This window comes from Sus scrofa, chromosome 18 (genome assembly GCF_054392235.1).
Source record: "Sus scrofa isolate SSC_HxYL_T2T_F1_AM1 chromosome 18, Sscrofa_HxYL_maternal_Yorkshire_Landrace_v2.0, whole genome shotgun sequence".
NCBI classification, from domain to species: domain Eukaryota; kingdom Metazoa; phylum Chordata; class Mammalia; order Artiodactyla; family Suidae; genus Sus; species Sus scrofa.
Window position 1 is genome coordinate 25,703,313 of NC_139400.1, and position 16,503 is coordinate 25,719,815.

General features: G+C 49.4%; 1 protein-coding gene across 4 annotated transcripts in view; it reads left to right on the top strand.

The window, feature by feature from the left end:
- The window catches only part of PLXNA4 (plexin A4), a 628,886-nt gene that overhangs the window by 459,995 nt on the left and 152,388 nt on the right, over positions 1 to 16,503 (top strand). For all 4 annotated transcript variants that reach the window (XM_085005420.1, XM_085005418.1, XM_021078937.2 and 1 more), the window contains one exon: positions 2,232 to 2,363. In XM_085005420.1, coding sequence (XP_084861546.1) covers positions 2,232 to 2,363 — 132 coding nt within the window. The remainder of the gene's footprint in view (positions 1 to 2,231; positions 2,364 to 16,503) is intronic.

The following is a 16,503-nucleotide window of genomic DNA, read 5'->3' on the forward strand; positions in this document are numbered from 1 at the left end:
CAGCTGGATTCTCATTCTGTCTACAGATTTTATAGCGCAGGCCTCTTGTTTAATGTACTGCATCCCATTTTCCTCATCTGTCTCTCAGTCTATCAGTTAGGGCTTTTGATGTTGCAGAAATCCCTTTTATTGCTTTAACAACAAGGAAATATCCTGAATACCTAGAAACTCCCGACACGTAGCAGATTTCGGGGTTATTTTGATTCCTTGGCTCAGGGACATCACCAGTGACCAACGTTTTTCCATCTCTGTGGCTCCAGCTCCCCTCCCCCACCTCACCCCCTATGACATGAAGGCTGCCTACAGTTCTTAGAGCTACCTGTTTCTCTGGGTCTGCTTTCTCTCCATCGCTCTCCATCTCAAGAAAGTGAGATTAAACTGATTGGCTTTCTGCCTGTGGAAGACCACCCCAGGAAGCAGAGGGTAGGTCCAATCCCACCCAAAAGGTGAGAGAGGGTGGAATGAGTGCTGGAGGGGCTGTGCCAGCCAGGACAAATGACTCGAAACCCATAGGATTGAGAGGGCTATGGCAATAAGCAATTATGTGCAAAATTATCTCCTAGTATCTGACATCTAGGAAGGGCTGCAAAACCATGCTGAAGAGGAGGGCCAGCAAACAGGCTGGCACAAACCTAAAATCAAACATAGAAGTCACAAACTCCCCTGGTGTCAGAGTGTGGTGAGTTCAACAGAAACAAGGGGCAGCAGACTTCCCGGATAAAGTCATGTCATTAGTGTGGCCTCCCTGGGAGTTCCCGCTGTGGAGCGGGGGAAACAAATCCCACTAGTGTGTATGAGGATTCGGGTTTGATCCCTGGCCTCACTCAGTGGGTTAAGGGTCTGGCATTGCCCTGAGCTGTGGTGTGGGTCGCAGACACGGCTCAGATCCGGCGTTGCTGTGGCTGTGGTGGAGGCCGACAGCTAAAGCTCCAATTCGACCCCTAGCCTGGGAACCTCCATATGCCACAGGTACAGCCTAAAAAAAGAAAAAAAAAAAAAAAAAAAAAACAGTTTCCCTTCTATAACTGAGTTCCTCTGAATCACTCTGCTATTCTCCCTGATCTCATAAATATGAAAATTAAAAATGAGTATATAATAGGAATATTTGGTATATGTCTTTTTTCCCCTTAGTTTTGATATTAAAATCGCTAAAATGACACTGCAGTATCTTACAGACATTCATACCACTGACATCCAATCAGGGCTGGCGATCCCCTGGCTGTGCCTCCTCCCGTCTCCCTCTGGCGTTGTCCTCACTCTCCACCCTTGGTAATGTTTGCGCCTGACTTGGATGGACGGTGTTATTAGCATTGCGCCGTGCTCGTGGCAAATCTAGCTCAGACTCGTGATGAGCCAACCCCCAGGGCCAGACAAGCATCACGTGGGCCTGGGAAGGCGCCGTCTCTTCTAGATACGTCCTCAGTCTTGGGGCGTGTGGACTAAAGTCTTTGCCGATTGTCTCCACATTGTCCGGGCAGTTCTATGAAGGAAGGACTGATAAATGGCCCAGGGACGACCTAGGCTGCTAAGTGTCCTTGGAAGACTGAGAATAACTCATGCCCCAGACACCTTTTCCTGAAATACCCACCTCCCCTTCCCCTGGGGACGTGAATCGAAATTCTAGGAGGTTTGAGGACCCTACGACCATGCCAAAATCGGAGACATAAGCCCGTGGGTTGGGTTAATGGTCAGAACAAGCCCACTTGGTGTGAAATTTCTGGGGTTGGATCCTGGACAAGTCCCCCCAAGGTGCAGCAGCCTTACTGGGCTGCGGTTTCAGAGAATCAGCCCGCATCCTCACATCCAGATGCGTTTCTGCTGACAAACATGTAAGATCACATGGCCTTGCTCTTACAAGACGATGCTCTGACCTGAGGCTTATCCACTTACCCCCTGCTCCTGATCCCGATGCCTCTCCACGACATCAGCCCCGTCCTCCTCTCCTAAGGTGTACAAGCAAGGCCTCAAAGCCGCCAGCCTGAGACACCGTGGGTCAGGAGAAGAACACCACATTCTCAGCGCAGCCAGCTTTGGTCTCCCCACCGTGCCCCTTTGCCATCCCCACAGTGGGCATGTCCCACCCCTGCTCCTTTGGGCCTGGCGTCTGGGCTCCGTGGCAGCAGAGCTTGCTGCCTCTCCCTTGCCCACCGCGAGGGCTCTGGGCTGAAGCGGGACTGCGGGCAGAGCACCGTCTGAACTCACCCTGGCTCTCTTCTTCCTCTTCTCTACAGATCCGAGTAGACGGGCCCAGGGGCAACGCCCTGCAGTATGAGACGGTGCAGGTGGTGGAGCCCGGCCCAGTCCTCCGGGACATGGCCTTCTCCAAGGACCACGAGCAGCTCTACATCATGTCGGAAAGGCAGGTAAGGCTCCCCAAGTTCTGCTGCACCTTCGTCTTGCAGCCGAAGACTGGCCGGTGGCTCCGGAAACCTACGGGAGGCCGGCCGCAGAGAAGGCATGTGATTTATTTGGCTCCGTGTGCATCCTTCCCAATTTGCTGCCTGGGAACGGAGGCTGAGCCCGCTGAAACGGGGAATGAAACATTGCAAAGAGCAAAAGGTCTGTGAGCCGAGAACAAATCCACTAACTTCAGATGACAGTGTGTCTAGTGTGGGGCCAGCAGTTGCTCTTTTGAAGAAACGTGGTACAGATGCCCATGGCCCAGATTTCCTTACGCCCCGTGTAATCTACCAAGATCACCTGCCCGGACCCTGGACGTCTATGGTGGGAAAGGATTTGTTGCCTAAAAAACTTAGTTGAAGGAAGAGTCAGATGGATGGAAATCCAGAAAACAGGGTCGGAGTTCCCACTGTGGCTCGGCAGTAATGAACCCGACTAGTATCCATGAGGACGCAGGTGTGATCCCTGGGCTCATTCAATGGGTTAAGGATCTGGGGTTGCCGTGAACTGTGGTGTAGGTCACATACATGGCTCGGATCCCATGTTGCTGTGGCTGTGGTATAGCCAATGGCTATAGCTCCGATTTGACCCCTAGCCTGGGACCCTCCATATGCCGTGGGTGCAGCCTAAAAAAAAAAAAAAAAAAAAAAAGATAAGACAACAGGGTCCACATGCGTGAGGTGAGAAGCTGTAGCGTGTGTCCTGAGAATTCACGTGTGCTCTAACATGGGACCCCCAGCAAATCCCACGAGGCGACGGCAGCCAGAACCCAGACGGTGGCTGTGGGGATTGCTGTGAGCCGATGTGAAGTAGGAGGTAGCAAGGTTGCGTTTGCTTCTGGAACTCGGCTGAGAACTAAGTTCTTCGGGGGCTCCTAAGTTCAGACCAGGACTTGTGTTTGCAACAGGCAAAGGAAAACATTTCACCTTGGAAATGTCATACATTTAAAATGTTTTTGTTTTTGTTTAGAGTTTTAGGGCCACACATGCAGCATAAGGAAGTTTCCAGGCTAGGGGTCGAATCAGAGCTGCAACTGCCAGCCTTTGCCACAGCCACTGCAATGCCAGATCCAAGCCACATCTTCAACCTACCCCACAGCTCACAGCAACGCCAGATCCTTAACCCCCTGACTGAGGCCCCGGTTCGAACCTTCATCCTCATGGATGCTAGTTGGGTTCGTAAACCCTCTGAGCTACAACAGGAACTCTCTAATTTTTTCAGTTTTGTTGAAGTATCGTAGATTTACAAGGTTGAGATCATTGCTACTGTACCGCAGGGTGACTCGGTCATACATGTACATGTGTCCGTTCTCCTTAAGATTCTTTTTTTAAAATGTTTTTTATTTTGTCCATGATAGTTGGTTTACAGTGTTGTCAATTTTCTACTGTACAGCAGGGTGACCCAGTCGCACATACACATATACATTCTTTTTCTCAGGTTCTTGTCCTACATAGATGATCACAGAATATTGGGTAGCGTTCTCTCCATATATTTAAGGGTATTTTGTGGGGTGCCCTAATTCACAGCCTGCAAGACACACCCCACCCCAGGCGTGGCTTAGCACTGCCATACCTCTGCCCCTGTCCGTCAGCTCTGTGAAGGACGGGTCATTCTGGAAGCTGTCCCTCCAGCCCATGAATATGTATACGTTCGCTCTGAGCAGCCAAGGCAGATTCCCTGGTCTTATTCATCTTCATTAGCGTGGCCTGAACTCCCCAGAGGACCTTGCTGACAGAGTCTGGATTGTTCCGCCTGTCCCCCTCTCTGCATAGTGGGGGAGATAAATACCACATTATGCCACCCACAGGGCTTGTGCATTATGTCTTGGCAGCCTGCAGCAGCCCCACCCTCCCCAGAGCTTGATGACATCTTCTCGTGGGGTGGGACCCCCCATTCGGCCACACTGGGACTCATTGTGGTACCCCCGTCGAGGCTGCCATACTTGGGAACGGCCTGCTGTGGGGCCGAGAGGGGGGCATTTATGCCGGGAGTCAGGACTGGAATGAAGCAGCTCCTGTGCCTTCATTTCTTATTCCTTTGCAGGGGGGCCCCCCTCTCCCCGCTCCCTCCGCCCACCTCCAAGGCCCTAGAGGCTGAGGGGAAGCAGCTTTCCTTAGTGGAACGCATCCTTTGGAGAAGACCCCTCCACAGGCATTGCAGGTTTCAAGATTTCTTAAGAGACCTGAAAGCCAGAATTTCTGAAGCTGGGACTTTCCAAAGAGGAAAGTATCAAAGCTCCGGGGAGCCCCCTCTAACAGCTGAGCTGGGATTCTGAGCACCTTGACCTCAGTGTCCCACCTCCCTGAGAGCATCAGTGGTCAGGACCTGCTCCGGTGTGGCAGTGGGCATGCTGGGAGCGCTGGATTGCAGGCCCATGGGGGTCGAGAGGGAGGCAGGAGGGGATAGAGTCAGGGCCTTCACCCACTGTGGGGCTGCTCCTCACAGAGGAGGGGTGGCCGGCCCCCCAAGTCACAGTGCCAGGCCCCGACATCTGGGCGAGCAAGGGCATCCACTGGGATGCCGGTTATTTGTGGGGAGTGTTGATATGGCATGTTGGGTAAGCGAACAGGCCTCAGTGTCGGGGTATCTGAGCACGAACCTCGGTTCTACCACTTACTAAGTGAGATCTTGGGACGCTCCTAACCTGTTTAAGATTCTTTGGTCTCAAGTGGCCCATGGAGTTTATCATAAAATCCAGCAGTGTTGTTCCGAGGCTCCAGTGACCTAATGCTTGTAATTGGCATGACCAAAGCCTGGCACAGACCAAGGGCTTGATAAATGGAGGCTCCTAGGCTTATGACGTTGCGACAGGAGTGTCTGGAACTGGCTGCGTGTGGAGTGGGGCAGGTGGTGGCATCAAGATTCTGGGTGACCTATCTGGGTGGCGTTCAGGAGTCCAGGTCAAGGCTGAAGCAGGCTCCTTAGGGATCCGGTCCCAGTGGAGAGCTAATCAAAACCCCACAGCCTGCCATTCTGCCTGGGCAAGAGCTGGCTGGTAAATATATGTGGAGATACCAGACCCAGGACCAGCCCCTGCCATCCTCCCGTCTGCTGGTGGCTCAGTCCCAGCCAAGACAGATCCGAACACTTTGCAGGCGGAGACTTCAGGCCGAGGGTCCACGCTCAGCAATGATGTTGGCTCTGCCTGAAAGGCGCTGCACCTTCTCAGCTGGCTAATGTTTTCTTCTCCCTTAAAGGGAGCTCTTCCTTCCACCTCTGTGGTGGCTCTTCTCAGTCCAAGTTGTGATGACTTTCTTGTCTTGTCCTCCAGTTAGACTGTCATCAGCCCTGTGTCTTCTTTGCCCGCCTCAACCTCACCTTAAAGCCCTTGGTCATCATTTGATGCGTGAATGAATGCATCCCCCGTGTCTTCACGGAACCAGAATTGGAATCGGAAAGGCTGATACACACGATGTATTGCTTCTCTTAATTTCCCAAGTCCGAACTCACATAATTAAAAGATTACAAAAAGAAAGTGTTCCCCCAACGTCAGGCATCTGTTCGGCACCGCCGTGACATTCGCCCTGTCCTGAACTGTTTTTTGCTTTGTGTTTTCATATATGTAAACTCGCTGGTTACCCTTAAAGAGCCCACTTTGCCTCTCTTATTCATACTACCATACACATGATGTGCTGGTCATGTGTCATAGCCCTAGGTGTGATATTGTGATTTATAATAAGAATAAATGTTTGGCCTTCGTCCTCGGTTCTGGCACAGAACGACCACAATCCTAGGAAGGTCCTGAGTCATAAGAGCCATGGGAGCTATGGTACAATTATTGGCCAGCTGAGTAATGCTCTAGGTGGGATATTGTTTCTGTTGGTGTGGCTGTGTGAGTTCCTCTCTGTTTCTCATCCAGCAGGCTTGCTTCCCATGTACACTTTTTCGCAGAGTGGCTGAGGGCGCCCTGCTAGGTATCAGTGTCATTTCATCAGGGTCTGCCTGTGTCTTGCAGCGCCGGATTATGTTTCTGTCTTTTCCTTTCCTCTGCATGGCTCTGGACATCTCCCCTAGGGAGTGTGTGTGTGTGTGTGTACACACATGCATGCGTGCGTGTTAGCACGCACATACACTCTCACATGCCTTCCCCTGTGTCTGTCTCTGTCTGTGTCTCCATCCGTTCCTTGCTTGGTTCGCATCTGCGTGTGTGTATGTGGTGTGTATTTACTACAACTGCAGTTCTCCCAAGGGAAGGTTTATACGCACTGAAACCAGTGTGATAAAAACCTGCCAAACTGATGGGAGGGAAGTGAGAGGAAATGTCAGCGAGGCAGACAGATGAGATGATGCGGCAGAGCCTGGGCCGTCCTCAGGTGCCCTGGAGCGACCCCCTATGGGGGGTAGGAGAAGCAGCTGTTCCTCCCACAAGGCCAGTCTCTTCTTTGAGAGGCCCCAGAGCACGTGGCGGCTTTCTCAGTGACTTTCAGCATCCCTGCATCCCACGCAGCAGCTCCCCCCTGCCTAGGAGCCAGAGGCCTTAAACACGAATTCCTGCTTTGGAGATAGACTTGCCATTGCGTCTGGGCCAAAGCCATCTCTCCTGCGCTGTATGTTGAAGTGGGTCAGCTCCCAGTTACCTGGGGATGTCATAGCTTACGTGCCCTGCATGAGCTAGTGGCACTCTAGTCTCAACTGTGAACCAGGACACAGGTCTCTCCCAGGCCTGTGGTGGGCATTACCGAGGAAAGTGGGGCCAGGCAGCGGCAGCTCTGCTTGGCTCTCCAGCCTAATCCGGCAGCGAAGTAACGAGGGCCCTTTTACTGTATAAGGAATCACCCAAGCCCAATTCATTCATTCACGCAACAGATATTCACTAAGCACCTACTGTGTGTCAATCACCAGCCGAGGCACTGGGGTTTCAACAGTGAAGAAACATAAATATCTCAGCTTTCGGAGCTTGCAGTTTCAGCAAGAGGAAGCAGCCAAGAAGAGCAGTCTGCTCAATAAGTCCTGTAGGAGGTTAGCTGGTGATAAATGCTATGGAGCCAGTAGTGGGGGACTGGGAAAACTGGTCTGGGTGAAAGGGAGTTCCTATTGTGGCTTAGTGGGTTAAGAACCCGACATTGTGTGCATGAGGATCCCTGGCCTCGCTCAGTGGGTTAAGGATCTGGTGTTGCCCTGAGCTGTGGTGTAGGTCGCTGACATGGCTGGGATCTGGCGTGGCTGTGGCTGTGGCATAGGCCAGTGGCGATGGCTCTGATTTGACCCCTAACCTATGCCACAGGTGCAGCCTTTGAAGGAAGGAAGAGAAAGAAAGAGAAAAGGCTTGAAATTTTGAACAGAGCGGTCAAAGGGAAGAGGCATGTTCCTTGTCCCTTGTATTCTTTGCAAGCTCTTTGCCTGGGGTTGTGAAATTGAGACGTGGCTAAGTCTGCATGGTGGGTAGGAGGGATTAGTGAGAGGATGCTTTGAGAGTGATTTGTACCACGTTGTGAGTTTCAGGGGAATCACAATTCAGGAGAAGGTGGTATTGGGGTTCAAGGCAGACAGGCTCACGTGCCTGGGAACTTGGACTCCTCCCTAGATGGTGCCTCTGCCAAGGACCCTCCATATGATAAGGGGACAGAGATTTTTCCTCTGTGCCTCAGCGTCCCTCCCTGCCCTGCCTGCCTCCCAGGATGTTCCGAGTTTAGCCAGGGTCAGGTCTGACCATCTCAGAGATCCGTGGGCACAGGTCTCATTTGAGTTGCAGTCGTGGAGATGGTTCCTGCTGCCCAAGGGTTTGGGCTCCCGTAGGAACAATTCTACCCCCTTGTCACTGGGTCCCCAAGCACCTGTCGTTCCTGCAGCCCCTGCAGCCTGCAGCCCAGCTGTCTGTTCCAGTTTCCATCCGGATGGCTGACACTGTGACAAGCCCACTTGGACATTTGCTCTCGGCACCAGACGGGGCTGTTTCTGATAGCTCCTGGGAGAGGGGACTTGAAGCGAAGGCCTGAGAGTGAATGACAGCACACAAGCCACCTCAGGCATTCGCAAAGAGAGAAAAGCTGTTGCCGCGCTTCACCCAATTTCACCTAGGCGGGAGCCTTCCCATGTGCCTGGAGCTGATCCTGAAGGTTCCTGGGTGTCAGGACAGAGGCGTTCCCCTTCCCCTTCCTCCTCACAGAGGCAGGTCGTCCCCAGGAGGGACTCGGATAGGGGAAAAGAGGTCCTGCTCCAGTTTCCTACACACTTTCGTGCTGGGACCTGGTTCTCCATAGCGTCAAAGACCTAAGAGCTCGGAAAGTCCTCAAGGCGTATCAGGCCCAATTCTCTCCTGCTCTCTTTTACCCGCTGCGACTGATGAGCAGACTGAAGCTCAGAGAGGTAACTGGCTTGTCCAGAGTCACACAGCAGGTTGGCAGAGGAGCCAAGTCAGAACTGGCTTGGCTCCTACTGCAAGGTCTGCTCCAGACTCTTTTCCAGCGAGGACCGTGGGACCGAGCGATGCGCTTCATCTCTGCGTCTTCCCAGCAGGACAGTCTGTACCGCAATCCTCCGCCACAAAAACGAGCCTTAGGCATGGAAAGGACTTGATGGGGGTGGGGTGGGCTGGGCTGAACGGGGTGACAAGAATTCAGAATTGCCCCACTGCCCCATGAAGGAGGGCCCTTTGCTTGTTCTTCCTAAGTTCCAGCCTGATGCAAGTTGGGACAAGAGCCCCCTTCTGTCCTAGAACATCTTGGGGTACATGGGACTCCAGGCATAGCCAGGATACCCCATAAAGGGAATAGGCAGAGAGGCACCCCACCACCCCCACACGCCTCCAACAGACTTCTAAGGGTCACTCATAGAGGCACCATTCTAACATCTGAATGGGGTCGAGTTCAGAGCCTCCTGAAGAGGAAAAAAAAAGTGACAGTGGCCTGACTTTTCTCAGACGATCATGGGAGTGACTGGGAGGCAGAAATGTGAGTAGAATGGAGACTACAGGATGGTCATTAATAGGCCGTGAACTTGGGATTTCATCTCGGCCCTTGGCGCTCACCAGCTCTGACTCCCAGAGCAAGTCACTCAGGCAGTTGAGGCTTTGGTTTCTTCATGTGGAAAATGCAAATGCTGATAACCTGTGCTCAGGGCTTTTAGGATTGAAGGCAGTGCATGCAAAGGACCCTGTGCAGGCGGCATCATCATTACTATCTCACTACCACCTCTCTTAGGGAGTGATTGCTGCCGGGGTAGGGATGCCTGGACAAACCACTGTTTGTTAGGGGGCTAAGGGCCAGTTCAGCTCTGGCCTCCAGCTCCCCAGGATTCCCTGGCACCCCCAGTCCATTTCAAGATCCCCCAGAAAAGGCTGAGTGTTCACACCTGTTAGTGCCGAGTCCAGGAGACTGAGGGCTGGACCCCGGTCAGACAGAGCTGTGGGCCCCTCTGCAGGGCTTGGTGGGGTTTCTTTGTAGCTCTTCTTCCGCTCTGGGGAAGGAAGTTAGTTTAGGCTTGAGGTTATCACAGACTGGGCACCTGAATAGCTTCTGGCTCCCCACCTGTCAGGACTTCCAGGGCAAACAGGAAAATGGCTTGTTCTTCTCTGTGCCCTGAACAAGAGAAGAAAAGCTCGTACGTAAAGGCAGGGTGGGGTCGGGGGAAGAGCGGGAGGAAAGACAGAAAATCCAAGGGCCAGGTGATTAGGGAAACATCTAGGCAGCTTTCTGACCCTGAGTCCACTGAGCCTCTGTCTCCCACAGTTGCCCTGGCAGTCAGATCTCCTCTCCACTGGGTGCCAGGGTCTCGCAATACTTTCATGGCACTTGAAGTACCTGTATAAAGACAACCACCTGTAACAGTGCACATGGAAGCCCACGCGGAGACTCCACAGGGCGGGCAGAGAGGGCAGGGGTGGGAGGGTTGTGTCTCTGCTACCTTTCAGGCCCCTCCCAAGAGTGTTTATTAAGTGCGCACTGTATGGCCAGCACAGGGCGGGGCACTGTGCAGAATGGATAAGAGCAGAGGAAGGCAGTTCTGGAAGCTGGAGGAGTGAGGTGGGTACAAACTCCAGTCTAAAGATAGTGAAAAGAGAGTGGGATTATCCTGGAACCCCAACCTCCTTGTGCAGTTAAGGCAAATGCTGGTCCAAAGGGCACACTCTCCTCGTGGGTTGGGGTTCATATCACCAGGACTCTGGTCTAGAGGCCAGAGCTCTTGGGGTGCTTCCCAAGACAAGCCTCAACTCTGTGCGCTTCCCATCCCCTTACACAGGGTGGGTGTGGACAGAAGCTAAACTCCTACAATCCCAGCCCTCTCCCCTTCCTTCAGGGATGGCATCTGAACGGAAGTGGTTAAGTTCCATGGGCTGTCTTGTGCTTGAGGTTGTGCAGAAAAGGACAAATCCTGGATGCTTAAGTAAATTGTGTACTCAGTTTGAATATTGATGAGATGTTTTCAACAGTAAATAGATGTGTGTTAATTTGTGCCATTGTTCAGGATGACTGGTTGGTATGAGTGATGTCACATGACTTTGCTAAACACAATATAGGTATAAAAGTAGAAATTACAAATGGCAGAATTATATCTGATCTGAGTCTCTTAAGTGCATCTCAGATATTACGTGTAGGCAATGGAGACATGAATTTGAAACTGACTCAGAGAGAATGTGATCATTACAAGGGAGTACATGCTGGTGGAGGGGGAGACTGGATATTTAAAGAAAGTTGTGCAAAATAATGAAGGAGTGGAGAAGCAGGTATAGAAATAGGTGTATCCTCCTCGAAAAGGACTCAGAGCTGGTGCTGAAGGCATCAATATCTGCTGGGTGACTTGAGGGGGTTCACAGCATGAGCTGAAACCACCAGCCCTGGCTTCTGGTCTTGGCTCTGCCACTTTCAACCTATAGGACTTGGAGCAAATTATTTAATCTCTGAGTACTTAAGTTTTCTCAACAGTAACATGGGGATAGGCTGGTGCTGACTGCCTGAACGGTTACAATGAGTAAGTTAGAAAATGTATATACAATTCTTAGTGTAGTGCCCGGCACTTAACAAGGGCTCAACGACTCTTAGCGTTCATCTTTATTATTTTTAGTATGCTGGTCTATTAAAGGGTGCCTATATTTTATTGAAAAAAAAATCCACCTACAATAGTTTTACTTCCATCATTCATGCACTCACTCTTGTCTCCTCCAGCACCCGGCAGGCCGTTATTTGGGGCCAAGAGCAAACCCAGGCGGCTCCCACAGTCCACACTCCCCACTCAGCGACTCCTTCCAGCCTGAGTCCAAGGTCACTGAGGCTGTCCTAATGGACTGTTTGTGCTCAATTCGCTCCCTTGAGATACCTCCATTGGGAGGCAGTCACCACGAACACCTGTAGGTACCTTCGGGGTTGAAGGAGAGACCCCCTCAAGGAAAACCCCACTCCTTTGCAGCCCCCTTTAAACCCCAGGACGTAGCGATGCATGTTCACTTTCATTAAGGTGGGGACGTCTCTGGACACGAAAAGCACACATGTGAAGTGTGACGTGTACCCGAGACCGCCCACGTGTCCCTTGCTGCCTCCACAGCACTTTAAAAAAAAGTTGTTGGAGTGCAGTTGATTTACACTGTTGTGTTCGTTTCAGGTGTACAGCAAAGTGTTTCAGTTATATGTACACATATTCTCTCTTTTTCAGATTCTTTTCCCTTAGAGGTTATTGTGGAATATCGAGTAGAGTTCCCTGTGCTCTGCCGTAGGTCCTTGTCGGTTATCTGTTTTACGTAGAACAGAGTATGTACGTTAATCCCAAGCCCCTAATTTATCCCTCCCTCTCCCTGCGTTTCCCCTTTGGTAACCATAAATTTGTTTTTGAAATCTATGAGTCTCTTTCTGTTTTGTAAATAAGTTCATTGTAACATTTTTAAAATTAGATTCCACCTATAAGTGACATCACATGATATTTCTCTTTTTCTGTCTGATTGAAATCACTTGGTATGCCTCGGCACCATTCTAAACATCAGTTAGGCCAGGTCTGATTCTCAGAGTCAAAATTTTGCAGGATATTAAAAAAAAAAAAAAAAAAGGCTTTCTTTGGTCACATGTACTTGGAGAAATGGAAATCTGAGTTAAGCAGTTACCTCGAGCAGCATTTCTTAGAGCATCAGTGTACTAACTAATACCTATGATTACTCTGGGGGTGCAGTGGCAAATTTAGGAGGTCATGTCTCCCAGACTCATTTGACCATGGAATTCATTGTGCCAGGAGCATCCAGAGCACAATGTCCACTGAGAAAGACTTCATTTTTATCCTTTGCCAGCTTTTCCAGCTTCTCTCCCTTTTCTCGAGCTGCTCTCCCTGGCTCTAAGACTGACCCTGGTTTCTTCTTCAGTGCTTCATCTCTAGGCACAGACTGAATTCTTGGTCTCAACGCTTCTGAGATGGGGAAAGGAGGCTTCTTTTGATCTGAGCCTCAAGGTCACAGCTGGACTTTGGGGCCAAGGTTCTCTCCCTCCAGCTCACTGCCCTCAGGCTTGCTCAGCTCCTATTCGCTCCCAGGACCGTCTCTCATCCTTCCTAGGCACGTGGAGCCCTCTTCAGCTCTGAGCTTAGCCCCAGCCTTAATCTACGATTCATTGTCCTTCTCTGAAAGTCACTAATTTCATTAAAATCATTGACCCTCTGCCTCTCACCTACCATCACACTTCAGATGTATGTGGTTCTCACCTGGGATTCACGGCTTATAGCACTTTGCATCTGCTCGGGTTAATTCTTAATGTAGAAACCCTCGTTTATTCTCAGATCTTCATTACTCTAGCTTCAACAATTAAATGAATGCTGATAACCCAATATTCCTAAATGCACAATGATTTAGAAGAGGCAATTCATTTGTGTATCATGTTGCTCCAGATCTCCAAAGAACAAACTCTAGACACTTGGCACCCTTTTTTGCTTCTCAAGCACAGCGGTCCTAACATGCATTTTTAGTACTAACTGACATTAAGAATGATCAGATGGGGCAGGGGAAGAGGTGGTTAGAACATCTATTTCTTTTTCTTTTTAAAAAAGAAATTACAGAGTTCCAGTTGTGGTTCAGTGGTAGCAAACTCGACTAGTAAGCCTGAGGAAGTGGCTTCGTTCCCTGGCCCCACTCAGTGGTTAAGGATCTGGCATTGCTGTGAGCTGTGGTGTAGGGAGCAGATGTGACTTGGATCCCAAGTTGCTGTGGCTGTGGTGCAGGCCCGCAGCTGCAGCTCAGATTTGACCCCCTAGCCTGGGAACTTTCATGTGCTGCAGGTGTGGCCCTAAAAAGCAGAAAGAGAAAGAATGGGGGGGGGGGAGGAAGGAAGGGAGGGAGGGAACAAAGGAAAGAAAGAAAGAGAGAGAAAGAGAGAAGGAGAAGGGAGGGAGGAAGAAGAAATTAGACTTCACTCATGTTTCCTATACAGTGGGTACTGGGTACTGTTTTCCTGCCTTGGTCTATACATCAGCCATCTAGGTGTCAGGAAGGGCATGGGCAGAAGGCCACGTCCCCAGGTCGTAGACAGTAGTGGGCTCGCTGGATGATTCAGCTTTAGTCTACAACAGCAGATCTGCAATCTATATGCAACTGGTATTATCAATATTGCTTTAAAAAAACAATCCTTTAAATAGAATCTTTACAATATTTTGTAATGAGATGGGAGTGAGCATGAAAACTTTATACAACACAGAGGTCTTCTGGTTATGGGAACATAAAGATTTTTCTTTAAAAAGAAGCAAAATGTTCCTCATTTGCTGACCTTTTCCGTTCTGACAAGCAGCTGTCAGAACTATGACACCTTGCTGATAACTTTGAAAAATTAAACATTTCAACTGCCCCCTCCATATAAAGGTAATGTATTAACGATGAGTTAGAAACTAACTACTTTCAGAGAGAATTTATAACATGGGAAGACCATTCTGGGGAAATAAAAAAAGGATGTTTGGAAATATTTTCACTTTTAGGAGATTTGATAATAAGGAAATGTGACACTTCAAAAACTCATACCTCCAAACTGTGAAAATTTGGAAACGGAATCTTCTCCTTGCGTAAAAATCTTCGAAATAAACAGTTTCAGAGAGTTTTTACCCATTTGTTAAAAAATATAAAAAAATCAGCACCTACTTATTAGTTGAAGGAACACCTGACTGACATCAGAGAAGGTGGAAATCTACTAGCTAAATTTTAACAATCTTCGCATAATTGGTGCATGAAGCCAAAAAAAAAATATATCTTGATTTAGTCAGCATAGCCAACAGTGTGCTTTTTGCCTCTCTGTGCCTACCTGAGGTGTCTTTTCCTGTTATGACAGCCATTAAACAAAGTATTGAAATAAATTGAACCCTAGGCCTCAGAACCCCGTATCACTCACTGCTAAACAAGAATTTTCCAAAATAATGAAGCCAATCCTAATACAATAGTCTCCATCATTAATAATAATTTTCTTGGTGATACTAAAATGTTTGTATCACTCATGAATAATAGAAAATAAAATAATAAATAAATAATGAAAAATAGAAGTAATATATAATAAAATAATAGAAAATAAAAATTAAGATGGTATTTTATCTTTATCTTCATTATTTCCTAACTGTGAATATATTTGATCCTGGAGTGGTGTTAATAAGGAGAACACATATATTCTTTGTTGGCAAATGCGAGGCTTGTAGGGCACGCTCAAAAACTGATTTTCACTACCAGGGGTGCAGTCAAAACTATTTAGAGAGCCGCTAGCCTTAGGAGTGTGCAAATTTGCAGCTGCTTCATAAATTATTCTCATCTCAGGAGTTCCCTTCGTGGCTCAGCAGAAACGAATCTGACCAGCATCCATGAGGATGCAGGTTTGATCCCTGGCCTTGCTCAGTGGGTTAAGGATCTGGCGTTGCTGTGAGCTGTGGTGTAGGTCGTAGATGCAGTTCAGATCTGGTGCTGTGGCTGCGGTGCAGGCCGGCAGCTACAGCTCTGATTCAGCCCGTAGCCTGGGACTTTCCATATGCTGTGGGTGCGGCCCTAAAAAGACAAATCAATAAATAAATTATTCTCACTCCTATCTCCGATTTCCACCTTCCTGATGCTTTCTGAAATCACCTCTTTTGTCCTCAAGAGTTTGTTTAGACCCAGCTCAGAAGCCCATGGAGCCCACTGTGTGTTGGTTCATCAGCAAAGGCAGAGTCATTGCAGAGAGTTTCTTTATTCCTGGGTGATTTACCCAATGGCTTCTAGATCTTTCTGGGGCCCAGATCCCTGAACAGCAGGTGAAAAATTCCCTGTGGGAGCAATGGTGAGGAATTTGAGATGGTGCTGACAGATGAGAAAATCTTCAGACCAGCAGCTAGCGTAACCACAGCTGTGGCCATGAAAGCCGGTGGGCAAGCTCCTTGTCTAACTATGGCCAATGTGGAGCTTGAGAGCCACTCCGCAGACATCCATGTCTCCTTTGTCTCATTCCACTCCCATTCACTCCTTGGTCCACTTTTTGGCATTCCTCCCGCTGTCCCCCGCGCTTTTATCCCACTCTTTTATCTCACCTTCACCTTCCGTGTTCCCCTCTCCGCAGAGCGAGAGGGAGCTGGAATGGGGTCAGGCCAGTGTTTTTCAAACTGCCGGTCATGACACATTAGTGGGTCGAGAAATCAATTTAGTGGGTCACAAAATCAATTTAAAGGGTCATGACCAGAATTTTTTTTTTAATGGAACAGAATAAAATCGAATCGAACAGTGTCCATCAAACACAGTAAGGATAAGTACTGTCTGTGAAACTATCTATGAGCACGCGTGTGTGCCTTGGGTTGCGCTGTCAAACATATCTCCTGCCGCACGTCCTGGTCAGAACGAACACCACTGCTCTAGGGGTAACGTCTTATGTTTGCTGGCATTAAGGTGACTTCAGCTTTGAGCATCCCACTCACCTGTCAAGCCGTGCTGACAACACCCTCTGACTCTCCACTAGTTTTTAGTCAGGTGATTTCTCCATCACAACAATTTGGCTTCAGTGGCTGTTTGTTGACAGTATAGTGTGATAGCTGTAGGGTGGCAGGGAGACGCCGGACACAGAGTAACTGGAGTCAAGTCTCGGCTTGTTGTGAGATCCAGACTTTTGAGGCTGTTTTCTCGGTTTGTGTCCCAGATCAAAGCTTTCTCACTTGTTACTTTGTTCAGGCACACATGGAAAATGAATGCATTTGTTCTGCTCA